Genomic DNA, 12794 nt, shown 5'->3' with positions numbered 1-12794 from the left:
AAAATGCTGCATCCAAATGCATTGTGCAAGCAATCAGAATTGAGAGAGGTCATCTTACAGAATCTTGGCTTAGCCACAACGGGCTTGGAGGCTTCACTGGGCTCTCCAGGACCGGCCTTGTTGACGGCGATAACGCGGAACTCATACTCCTTTCCTTCGTCCAAGAAAGGAGCGGTTCCCTTGCACTGGTCGCCGGGCACCTCGGCTGCTTTCTCCCAACGAGGGCTGCCCTTTTCTTTCTTCTCGATGAGATAGTGCGAAATGGGAGCACCCCCGTCCTTGTCTGGTGGCGTCCACTTGAGGTCCACATGATCCTTGTTCCAGTCCGTGGCCTCTGGCTTTCCAGGAGCCGATGGGGCATCTGTTCAGGTGAAGGAAGTATACAGCGCCGTTGAACCTCACAAGGATGCAACAGCAGTAACATAATATACAAGATAGGCACTGACTTCACTGAAGCCAACAAACAAAATGTGATAACGTTGCTCAATGGATTCTACACTCACATGCTGTAGCACTGAAGACTAGAGCTGTGCGAACAGCAAAATTTTGGGTGCGAAGCGAATTCGAATATTGGAGTGTGAGTGCGAATCGAATAGAATATTTTTCGAATACTTCGAAGTGTAAAGTTAGAGAGGATTCCTAAGCATATTCTTATGAGATAGCAACATGAAAGTGTTTCTTTTCGCTAGGTTGATGAAGCGCTGGCGGGGTGGTGTTCCTGTTTCATAGTTGTCTTATCAAGAATGAGGCAATGTAGAGGCCGAATTGTATTTATGTACATGATTTGGTGCAACCAAAGTGTTGCCGACAACACTTCACACGTGACAGGCAAAGATGCCATTTCCTCATCCTCTCCTCCTCTTTCAACTTCTGTGGAAGCCCAAATGATGTGGTGGAGTTCCAAATCTACCTCGTAGACGTCGACAAATAAGAACGTCTGAAATTTTGGATGCTAAAAAGCTTCGGCTTCCGATTTTTCGGATTTCCTGCCCAAATTTCAGGTCTAAAACAGCATTAATTGAGCCCCCACCTCTGCCACATCTTTCATCTCCAAGTTGGAAACAGCGTTTTCTTGAGTTAATACATTGGCGACCGTAGCGGAGCTTGAAAGGCAGTTTTGCCGCAATACCGGGATGTGATGAGGTGAAGCATATTGAAAATCTAGGGACCACTGACAATCGGACGTTGACTGTGCCTTGGCCAAGTTCAACCGTAACGGAGCTTGAAAGGCAGCTTTGCCGCAATACGAGAGTGTAAGGAGGTGAAGCATATTAAAAAATCTGAAGGGGTCACTTTTAATCGGACGTTGACTGTTTCTTGGCTAAGTTCGACAGCAACGGAGCTTGAAAGGCAGTTTTGCCGCAATACGAGAGTGTAATCAGGTGAAGCATATTGAAAATTTAGGGACCATTTCCAATCGGACGTTGACTGTCTCTTGGCCAAGTTCGACCGTAAGGAAGCTTGAAAGACAGCTTTGCCGCAATACGAGAGTGTAATGAGGTGAAGCATATTAAAAATTTCAAGGGGTCACTTTCAATTGGACGTTGACTGTATTTGTTTTTGGGAAGTTCGAATAGTTCGAATAGTAAAATTCCAGTGCGAATCGAATCGAATAGCAAACACTATTCGAAAAATATTCGAAATTTCGAATATTCGCACACCCCTACTGAAGACTTTTCACTAAAGGCTAGTTTAAGGCGACAGATGTGATGGCATGCTACGTACATGTCACAGTCACTGTCCTACTTAACCCAAACGTGTCTTTAGCATTTTTTTGCTTCCCTTGTGGAGTGTTCCGGAGATCTCTGATCGGGGTGCCTTGAATGTGCATGCTTTGCGCTACCGGTATTGCTGATATGTACCACTTACAGCCTGTGTTAAAGTTAAGCCACTATAGATGTGTCAACATTGTTTAAAATTACACAAGTCTGATGGTGGCCGTACATCACTGTCTTCTGAGGCTAGCAAACCTGTCAAGCACAGTGCTGATATATACATTACTAAAATGGCCGTTACGTGCCTTGAAGAAGCGAGATGTAATACTGAAGTGTGAATTCGAAGTAACCACTGCTTAATATTCACAGTAAAAGGGACATAATTTAAACAGGAAAGTATAGACTATAAGATTTCAAGAATGCACAAGCTATGATTCTTCAAATAGTTGGCACGACTTACCATATGGGTCCTTGGCTGTGATGGGAATGTCAGTCTCCAGAGGCTCTGATTCGCCTTCTTTGTTGACAGCCTTGACACGGAACTTGTAGTCCTTGCCAGGAGTGAGTCCCGTGACTTGGAACTCGGGCGAGTGACTTGCACCAATGGGAACCCATGCACCCGTGTCCGGGTCTTGTTTCTCCACCACATATTTGGTGATAGGCTCACCACCGTCATCCTTGGGCTTGTTCCAGGCCAGTTTGCAGCCGTTCTTGGTGACATCAGACACCTCCAAAGGACCCTCAGGTTTCGAGGGTTTGGCTGAATACAAATTTTAAAACTTTTTTTTACATCAGTAATGAAAATCCAAAGCAGATGCTACACATTTTGCATTCACATAGTTTAAAATGTCCCAATATTACACAAAAAGTAATGCACATTCATTTAGGGCACCGTTATCTCTAGTTGATTCTTGTAAAACTAATTTAACATACGCGTGTCCTTGCTAGTGGTATTTGGACTCCTGAAATATACGTGCTTTGTTCAAGCATGCAAGACATGTCATTCAGTTGTTCTGCCATGATGGCAAGTGAGTCCAACATTGCAAATTCCTAGCAGTGCAACAACCGAGAGGGGACAGAAGAGGGGACACAGAGCGCTCTTCTGTCCCCTCTTGGTTGTTTCGCTGCTAAGAATTTATAATCATGGTATACCAACACGCCCAATCCTACACTCTTCTGAATCCAACAGGTGGTGTGAGAATTGATACCCCTTGAAATTTTGCAGTAGTCGGCATTCCAGTTCCTGAATCTACGAGTCTTTGAGAAGTTCTGGTGACTGTTGTAAGAAATCTCCTTTCAGAAGTCCATACAAATGGCATATTAATCTTAATGTTAATCTTCATCTGTACTTGCATTTTTCATAATCATATTGTGGTTTTGAGATGTTAAACCCCAGATATTATTAATTTCATCTGTACTTCCGTCTCTTCCATATTAATCATTCAACGCAAAAGACAGGAAATATCCAGCACCGAAGACTGCATGAATATACAGGCCATGTAGTCTTCACTGGAATTGAATAAATTAATATCATCTGAGAGAACAAGACCTTCAACATTTCTGTAAACTTCGCTACAGCGAATCATTACAGCAGCAAGTGCACAGCATGCATTGGGACAAAAACCGACACAGAACTTCTGTATCAAACAAAGCCTGCACAAATGTCAGAACGGCTGATTGGGAGAGTTGGTGATTCATAATACTTGAAATAAGAGCGTGAAACTGCACAGGGACATAGGAAGACTTGTTCCTGTCTTCATATGTCCCTGCATAGTTTCGCGCTCGTATTTCAAGTATTCTGTATAAATTACATAACTATGCCAATGATCGTTAGAATGACAAAGAAGAGCAGCTCACAGATGACATTGACTTCCACCTCAGCCTCGTCTGTTCCGTACTGGTTTGAGGCAATGATCTTGTAGACACCATTGTCCTTCCTCTCGGCACGGTCGCAGGTCAGTTTCGTGTTGTACGGAACATTTGTGATGCTCAGCGTGGGACGCTCAGCCACTGGCTTGGATCCAAGCATCCAGCTGACACTTGGGGGCGGTTCACCCTGAACCTTCACATCAAACTCGAAGTCTTGGCCAACCTTGATAGTGATAGGCTTCAGGCTGCGGCGGTCAATCTTAGGAGCCACTGTAGAAAATACGAAGACCATGTGTTGATGAAGCATAACCTAATAGTACATGCATCAATGCAGTGCCTAATTAAAAATAGCAAGAACACGCAGTGGAGCACTGGAGTAATCCACTTATGGTTCTCTTTCAAATTTCAAGTTAACATCTCAAGACAACTCTAGAATGACAGTTAAATAAGTTGCAGAGATAAGCAGTGTTGTAAACAAGCCATAGGAAATGATAGACAGTTGCATTACCGGGCTTATCTGCAACATAAATGTCTTGTTGGATTTGGTAAAGACAAATCACAACTGTGTTCTTTACAGAGACAAAAAGAGGTGAATTAGAATTAATATTATATATCATAACTTAGATCAGAAGTTAATCGTGTTAAAATTTTACGTCACAAAAAGTAGTGTGAAATGTTTCAGTTTTTAACACTGATGCCACCTGTCACTGCAATAATTTAAGTGCACAGAACCCGACAGTTGAATGAAAGAAAAAAAAATTGGAGGAATTTTGTTTAGATAGTCGTCTTAGTGTCTAACAGACCCTCAGGATCTGTCATCACCTGTGAAACTTTCTTATTGAAACTTGAAAAACAGCGCAAAGACAGGACGAAGGAAAGTGACACATGGACGGGCACTTTCCTTCATCCTGTCTTTGCGCTGTTTTTCAAGTTTTAAGTTATGTACCAACTAGCCCGCCTTTCACCACTTCTACAGTTTCTTTCTGAGCAACATGTATAACATTCCTTGGTGGCTTTGAGCTACTGTCAGGTTGGTGATGATGTTTATGTTTCATGAGACCTCCTAAATCCTAAATGTAATAGCAGCGCAACAAACAAGGGCCAGCGAAGAACACACCAGTTCTTGCTTCACTAGTCCTTACTTACCTAGTCACACACTAGTCCTGTGCTAGTGACACACTAGTCCTTACTTCGCTAGTCCTTGTCTGTTGCGCTGTTATTACATTCATTATGTCATACCAACATGCCTAAGTTTCAACCCTCCTACATTTTGTAGATTTCCACACAGCCGATTTATAACTGGATAGTAAAAAATTTGCAATGCAGCGATAAAGTACGAAACACACTCACATTTTCTAGGTTTGGCAACCATAGGCTTGGTGGTCTCCGATGGCTCTCCAGGGCCAGCAGCGTTGACTGCTCGAACCCGGAACTCGTAAGTCTCACCGGGAATGAGGTCAGGCACGCGAGCCTCGCAGGATTTGCCGTCCACTACAGCCGCCTTGGTCCAGACAGGGCTGTCTTTCTCTTTCTTTTCCACAATGTACTTTTCAATGGGGGCACCACCATCCTTGAGTGGTGGCTGCCACTTCAGGTCCATGTGATCTTTGTCCCAGTCTGTAACTTCTGCTCCCGTTGGTTTACCAGGTGCATCTGCATGGTGATGTGAATGCAACCAAATGCAGGACTAGGTGAGGACATGGTATAAACTAGGCCTGTGCGAACATTCGAGTACTTTGCAGCCTAGGCATGCTATGCAGTGAAACTGCTTACTAAGAAAAAAAATCCACCCTGCCACAAAGCTCAGTGCACATTACCTGCACGCCGATTAATTTTTTCTAAAGTTTAGAAGTGTGTTATAGTGACATACACGGGCTACATATGCCACATTTTAAAATGCAACATAGTATTTTACTGCCCAGACCTTGCACCCTACTACAATTAAAATCCTACTACTCTTCAAATTCACTTCAAAATTATTTGATACTAATTACAGTTCACTTCAATTTCGCTTTGATCCGAAGAAGCGAAAAGAAAGTCAACCATTCAGGCTGAACGCAGGGACAGAAGTCTTGAGCTGAATGAACGAACATTACCATAGGGATTCTTGGCAATGGTGCCCTTCTCGGTCTCAAGTGGCTCGGACTCTCCCTCAGGATTGACAGCACGCACCCGGAACTTGTACTCCTTGCCTGGCTCCAGGTTGTTGACCTCCATCTCGGGCTTTGTGGGCCGACCGATGGGCACCCAACGCCCAGTATCGGTGTCCATTTTCTCCACCACATAGCCATCAAGTGGTTGCCCACCATCATCTTTTGGCGGGTTCCACTTGAGCTTGCAGCCCTCGGCGTGCACGTCCGTCACCTCCAAAGGCCCCTCGGGAGGTGTGGGCTTGTCTGCAAAAGGAAGGTCACTTTGGCTTAGTGACTGTGTGGTTGAGAGAGCAGTGTGTCAGGTGGTTGCGTTGGACGTTGCCGGTACTTGCTACCCATGTATGCTACTTGTAACCTATCATTGTTAGTGATTGCTTATTCTCACTCTCCCCATGTCTTTCTTCTTACTGTCTTTGAGAGCAGGTTGGAGTAGTTAAACTACTCCAACCAAAGTCTATTATCCTACAATAGTGTCCAGCTTTATACATTGCAGAGAAACCATACATCAAAACTGTTTTCTCTTTGTCGAAAGAAGCCCACTTCAATGATAATGATTGCTGGGGCTTTATGTCCCGAAACCACGATATGATTATGAGAGATGCTGTAGTGGAGGGTTCCGGTTCTTCAACGTGCACCTAAATCTAAGCACACGGGCCTCTAGCATTTTGCCTCCCCTGAAATGCGGCCGCCGCGGATGGGATTCAATTCTGCCACCTTTGGGTCAACAGTTGAGCACCATATCCACTAGACCACCGCGGTGGGTAAGAAGCCCACTTCAATGATTCCCATTGCTTTGTAGGCAATATGACTTGTTACTTAAAAGAAAGCTTTATCTTTTAGAGAAGCCATACAAAAAGAGCCCTGGGTATTGCTCAGGATTTTTTTCAGATATAATTTGAACTTTATGATGCACACACTGTTCACGTAGATAGGACAATGCCCAAACTTACCCAGGACTGTGATCTTGACTGTAGCCTCGTCCTTTCCAGAGGTGTTTTCAGCCACCAACTTGTACTCCCCAGTGTCCTTGCGCTCTGCATTATGAATGGTGAACTTTGTGCGATAAGGCTCCTTGTCGATCGAGTATGGCCCTCCATCCTTCAGTTCAGTCTTCTCTAGGAACCATGTAGTCTTCGGAGGAGGCTCGCCGATAACCTTGACGTCAAACTTCACGCCCTGTCCGGCGTGGATGGTCACGTCCTTGAGCGTGGAACGATCAATCTTGGGAGCCACTGTTCAGACGGATAAAGACAGAATGTGAACAAGCACATCAAATACAAAAGAAACTGTATGTGCAACACCAAAATGCTACATGCAAGAAAATATAATCAAGCATTCATCACAATTCTTCTGCATTTACCAATGTGTGTGTGACATTAGCGTGACGAAGGCTTAGATGTGGATAGTTGGGGATGTGATGCGTGTAAATAGAGTGGCTAAGAGCAGCGTCATATTGTATGTGCAAGATATGGTGAGACATTGCCAACAAAGACATTTGTGAAGTTCCTTAGTTTTTATCTTAAAAGCATAGATCTGTAGGAGGTGTCCCCTCTAATACATATATTTTTTTCATTTACACTTCCAGTTGTCCAGGTGTCAGGCCCTACAGTGAACAACGCCTTCATATAGAACACAAATAAATTATCACGAGTGAACAAATCGAAAGCAACCGCTTTTCTGGAGCAGCAGAGACTAGCCTGAGATAACTAAATCCGACACTTCCTTTATATTTTTGTGGTAAAATTACAATTCATCTTGCATCCACCTTTGTCTTTCAAAGAACATGAAAATAGGTTGATGATGATGATAGTGTAAGAGGTAATATTAACTTACAGAAGCGTGGCTTGGCAATGACCACATCGCTTGCATCACTGGGTGCACCCGGGCCAGCCTTGTTGACAGCTCGGACGCGGAACTGGTACTCCATGCCCTCAATGAGGTCGGGCACTCTAGCTTCGCACTTGTCGCCGATAATCTCGGCAGCCTTCTGCCACTTGGTGCTGAACTTGTCCTTCTTCTCCACAATGTAGCTCGTCACTGGAGCACCACCGTCGCTTGACGGAGGCTGCCAGGCCAGGTCAACATGGTGCTTGTCCCAGTCCTTGGCTGTTGGCTTGCCCGGTTTGCCTGGCTCGTCTGCGCAGGACAATGTAAACATTAGAGTGACAGAAAGCTCAGATAGTTAGCAGGGATTCACGATGAAAGACAGCAGGCGTGCGAACACGTACACGAGAGAGAAGTTGGGACACCACAAACGTCATTTGTGGTGCCCTGACTTCTCTCTTGTGTCCGTGTTAGCTCGTCTACCGTCTTTTACCATCAACGTAAACACGTTTCTCCACTGAATGCAAATCCAAATTAGCATTTTCGTGGTTTCATGAAATGTGGGAGGCAAGAAGACGTAGAGTTACTATGCGGCAGCTTGATGAAGATTACACCATCTGCAAGAGCAGCAGGATTGTCAGCAAATGACACTTTATGGAACTAAATGAGCAAACCATATAAAACTAGCGCTAAATCAAAATACGCTCATTACCAGTTTGTGCACCCACATCTATAATTACAAAAAGGAACCGTAGCGTGGTAAAAGTCAATATTCCGTAAGCATGAAACTAATATTAATACCATTGTACATTTAACATTAGGTCACTGTAGTTCATTTCTTGTACCAAGAAAAGCTGTACTACTTTTTGTGCTATACATCAGTGACATGCTCATTTGAAATCAAGTGTGCTAGTGTTCTTCAAAAGCAGGTACTCCAAGTCTGCTCAAATTGCTGGAGTCTATGGTGCAAAAGAATAGAAAGGATAGCTTCTACCCTACTGCTATTCAAATCCTGCTACTATTTGAATTTGCTTCAATATTATTCGATACTAAGTAATTACCATTCGCTTTGACTTCGGTTCAAATCATCAAAGTGATAATCGTAGAAGCCTGAGCGCAACATTATGTAAGGGGACTCTCATGAACACGTGAAATTCAGGCACATTTCACTCACCATACGGGTTCTTGGCAATAATTCCCTGTTCCGTCTCGAGTGGCTCCGACTCGCCCTCTGGATTGACGGCACGGACGCGGAACTTGTACTCCTTGCCTGGAATCAAGCCCTTGACCTCAGCCTCTGGTTCCTTGGTGGTCATGACGGGCACCCAGCGACCAGTATCTGTGTCCATCTTTTCCACAACATACTGTTGCACGGGCTCGCCACCATCGTCTTCCGGTTTGTCCCATTTCAGCTTGCAACCTTCGGCTGTTACGTCCGACACCTCCAGTGGGCCCTTGGGCTTGGATGGCTTGCCTGTACGTGCAACGAAACACGGTGATTGTCATGGCTATGACAGCAATGCAAAAGCCATGACTTACTAGGCAATCTTGGTACACTGTTGCACGGGAGACTGCCTACTCTCTCACTGCCACTCAATACAGTGCGCATTTGAGATGTGGCTAAATAGGCAATCTAGTGAGAATCGACCAAGTGCTGTTCTATGGAGATAGTACACATGTACCTTGTTTCTTTTAGTAACTAGTTGCAATCGTGCAAGGTGCCTTTGGAGAGTGTGCCCCTCATTCCACTACATGCTACCTATGGCTTGGTCACAAGAGCAGGCGAAACCTTTTATTCAACGAGAGAGACAGACCGCATCATAACTAATTCTCACTGAACCTTCAGCTAGAGGGATAGACAGCACTTTGAGGATAACATGATGGCATGAGGCCAGCAGAGAGAGATGGCATCTTTTCTTGGTTTGAGTAAGTCCAAGAAATTGCTTATTGTTAGACGAAAGCACGCAGCACAACTTTACAATCGGAGATAAACCTCACATCCCTTTTCTCATTTACTGTCACCATACCTTTGTTTTAATAATACAGTATATTTGAATGTCGGAACAACCAGGAACACTAAATGCACACCACTGCTTTATTATTGCTAAACGTTGCAAGTTGTTGCAGTCCATTTCGAAAAGGTGTGATGGGATGTACCGCGTGCGGTCTTGAAATAAAAGTCTATCCTCTGTGCTGTAAATGCACACAACAGCCATAACATGATAACAGCTGCACATGATGCTTCAGATGCACTGCATCCCTGCCATTCATAATTTCGCCTTGTTTTGTTTTAAGCACAGTGTGTGCTGTTACAAAACAGTAATTTTGTTTGACTGCAAAGAATTTATTTGCCAACTACATCTTGTAACCAACATCAGGCTGGTTAAAATAGATTAGGGGTTATATTGCACAGCAGTTGCATGTCAGCAACATTAGCACGAGTTATAGCACAGTGGAATGTGTGACAATTTTTTTTAATTATAATATAATTCTAACAGTGCTAGAGAGATAACGGAATTGACTTCTACATGTCAACTCTGACTGAACTTAAAAAATGCGAATCAGAAGTGATGTATTCCTTATGATACTACTTAATCCAGGAAATGTGCGGTTGGCATACTCACTGAGCACTTTGAGCTGAATGGATGCCTCATCAGTGCCATGCATGTTCTTGGCTGTGATAGTGTAGGTTCCAGTGTGGGCACGCTTGGCCCCGGTCAGGATGAACAGCGTGTGGTAGTCCTCAATGTCAAGTTTGATTTTGTCATTCGCCTTGAGAGGCTGTCCATTGTAGGACCACTCAATGGTTGGGCAGGGCTCGCCCTTCACGTCCACGTCAAGTTTCAGCGACTGGCCACTCTTGATGGTTGTGTCCTTGAGGTTGGTGCGGTCAATCTTGGGTGCCACTGCATAAGAATGCGAAATAAGCACAATGAATGTTAAATATACAAATAAACAAACATACAGGCAGTTGTACTCATGAATAAAAAGATATGCTCTCGAAAGACAAGCAAGTTAATGTAAACAACAAGGAAATAAAAAATATGCCAATATCTCTTGAAAAGGGCATAAACTATGTGCTAACAGGAAAGCAGATTATGTCGGGTTTTCTCTGATTCGAATATTCAAAGCGCTCAAATATTCGCACAGGTCTAACAAGCAGCTCATCAATAACTCTTTAGCAAGTTCTGTTCAGCATTCATAAAGGTTGGTAGATAGAGAGCAATTTTTAATGATATCCCCGGAGATGCTAGCCTGGTTTATTGCCTGGCCTGTTACTCAAGGTGTCGGGTGATGACTATGGTATAAACAATGACAACATATGCACACAAATAGTACGTGAGGTTGAAGGACTCACACTTCCTGGGCTTGGCCACCACGGATCGGGAAGCATCACTAGGCTCGCTGGGTCCTTCCTTGTTGATGGCAATGACACGGAACTCGTATTCCTCTCCCTCTTCCAGGTCACTGACAGTGGCCTCGTTGCTGGTGCCAGGCACTTCCTTGGCCTTCTGCCACTTGTGCGCACCTTTCTTGCGCTTCTCAACTGCGTACGCTGTGATGGGAGTGCCTCCATCGCTCTCTGGTGGTGACCACTTGAGATCCACATGGTCACTGTCCCAGTCTGTTGGCTCGGGACGGCCCGGTTTGCCAGGTTCGTCTGCACGGGCGCACGACCGGTCACTCTCAACGCTTTAACACACCGTTCTTTCTAATACACTATTCTTCATTATTATATACATTTCATTTTACAAGTTACACGCAAACTGTTCGGTCCCACAGCCATCGGCTAGTATGGGGACCATTTAAAAAAGCACATATGAGAAACTGTGATATGAAAATGCAAGTAAATCAATTACAGGAGTGGAAAATAAGTGCTAATGACTAGAAAAAACAAATAAAAGAAATAAGACAAAATTTGGCCATTAGAGTGAGTTTCCAATGTGCAGATTTCTTAAATAAATAAATAAATAAATAAATAAATAAATAAATAAATAAATAAATAAATAAATAAATAAATAAATAAATAAATAAATAAACAAACAAATAAATAAATAAATAAGTGAATAAATGAATAATGAAGGAAATTCTACAGTCAAACCTCGTTATAACAAAGTCGCATCTGACATGAAAGTAGTTTCGTTACATCTGGAAATTTGCTATAAACATATTTCCAACACCGTATTAATGCACATTGTCATCAGAACCTTATTCTGTACTTTCACTATGCTGACATAAATTTTATTTTTTTACTGGAAAGAGTGAAGTATGTTAAAAAGAAGCTGCAAATTTTTACTTGTTCTTTTTTGTGTTTGTTTTCCAACTGCCATAGATTGGCTTTGTCGCAAGAGAAATAGCTGAACAATTGCTGAACAGGGAATTCCCTGCTCAACGATTGTTCAACGATTTTTCGTAATTTTTTCTTTATGCAGTGTAACCGAAGGCTGGCTCACGCATGCACTTCCACAAATATAAACATACCAAGCCTTGACCATAAGACACATTTCTTCGCTCTTGTGGCTGCATAAAACTGCATTCATTGAATTTTGGCGTGCATTTACAATAGCCTTGACAACTTCTTTTACAGGATACACATGGATGCAAGCAGTAGACTTCTATAACTGATCACGTAGCGCAAAATTCGACACTGGACAAGAGAAGGGACGAAGTCCAGTGTCCAATCTTGCGCTACGTGATCAGTTGTGCATTACCAACATGCCCAACTTCATACTCTTACTAGACTTGTGTTGCTTACCAAAGGGATTCTTGGCAAGCGTGCTCGTGTCCGTCTCAAGCTCGTCAGAGTCACCTTCCTTGTTGACAGCACGCACTCGGAACTTGTACTTCTTGCCTGGAACCAGGTTCTTGACCTCCAGCTTGGGCTCCGTTGACTTGCCAGCTGGCACCCAGCGGCCAGTTTCCTCGTCCATCTTCTCCACCTCGTAGCACTCGATTGGGCAGCCGCCATCGTCAGTCCGGCTTCTTCCAGCTCAGCGTGCAGCCGTCCTTTCGGACATCGGACACCTCCAAAGGTCCGTTGGGCTTGCCTGGCTTGCCTGCAGGAAACCAGAAAGGAAGAAACTGAGCTAAGGCTACTCTCATATGCCATCTCAGGCGATTTAAAAGAACTCATCTTTCACTGCACTGACATGTGACTGTAAAGTTAGAATAATAATGTAGAAACATCGGTGAAGCAATTTCACAAATCTACGAAAACAAAGTTGCGGCAGTC

The 12794-nt window shown here is 43.7% G+C and overlaps 1 protein-coding gene across 1 annotated transcript in view; it reads right to left on the bottom strand.

Moving 5' to 3' along the window:
- LOC119404538 (twitchin-like) overlaps positions 1-12794 on the bottom strand; it is a 96220-nt gene that overhangs the window by 64196 nt on the left and 19230 nt on the right. The window contains 12 exon segments of the mRNA XM_037671076.2: positions 59-361; positions 2176-2475; positions 3573-3854; positions 4935-5237; positions 5681-5980; positions 6688-6969; positions 7571-7873; positions 8736-9035; positions 10186-10467; positions 10920-11222; positions 12318-12534; positions 12536-12618. Of these exon segments, the coding sequence (XP_037527004.2) occupies positions 59-361; positions 2176-2475; positions 3573-3854; positions 4935-5237; positions 5681-5980; positions 6688-6969; positions 7571-7873; positions 8736-9035; positions 10186-10467; positions 10920-11222; positions 12318-12534; positions 12536-12618 (3258 nt within the window).

Source organism: Rhipicephalus sanguineus, chromosome 9 (assembly GCF_013339695.2).
Source record: "Rhipicephalus sanguineus isolate Rsan-2018 chromosome 9, BIME_Rsan_1.4, whole genome shotgun sequence".
Taxonomy (NCBI): Eukaryota; Metazoa; Arthropoda; class Arachnida; order Ixodida; family Ixodidae; genus Rhipicephalus; species Rhipicephalus sanguineus.
The sequence above is the reverse complement of the archived record's forward strand: the minus strand, read 5'-3'. Positions and strand labels throughout refer to the sequence as shown.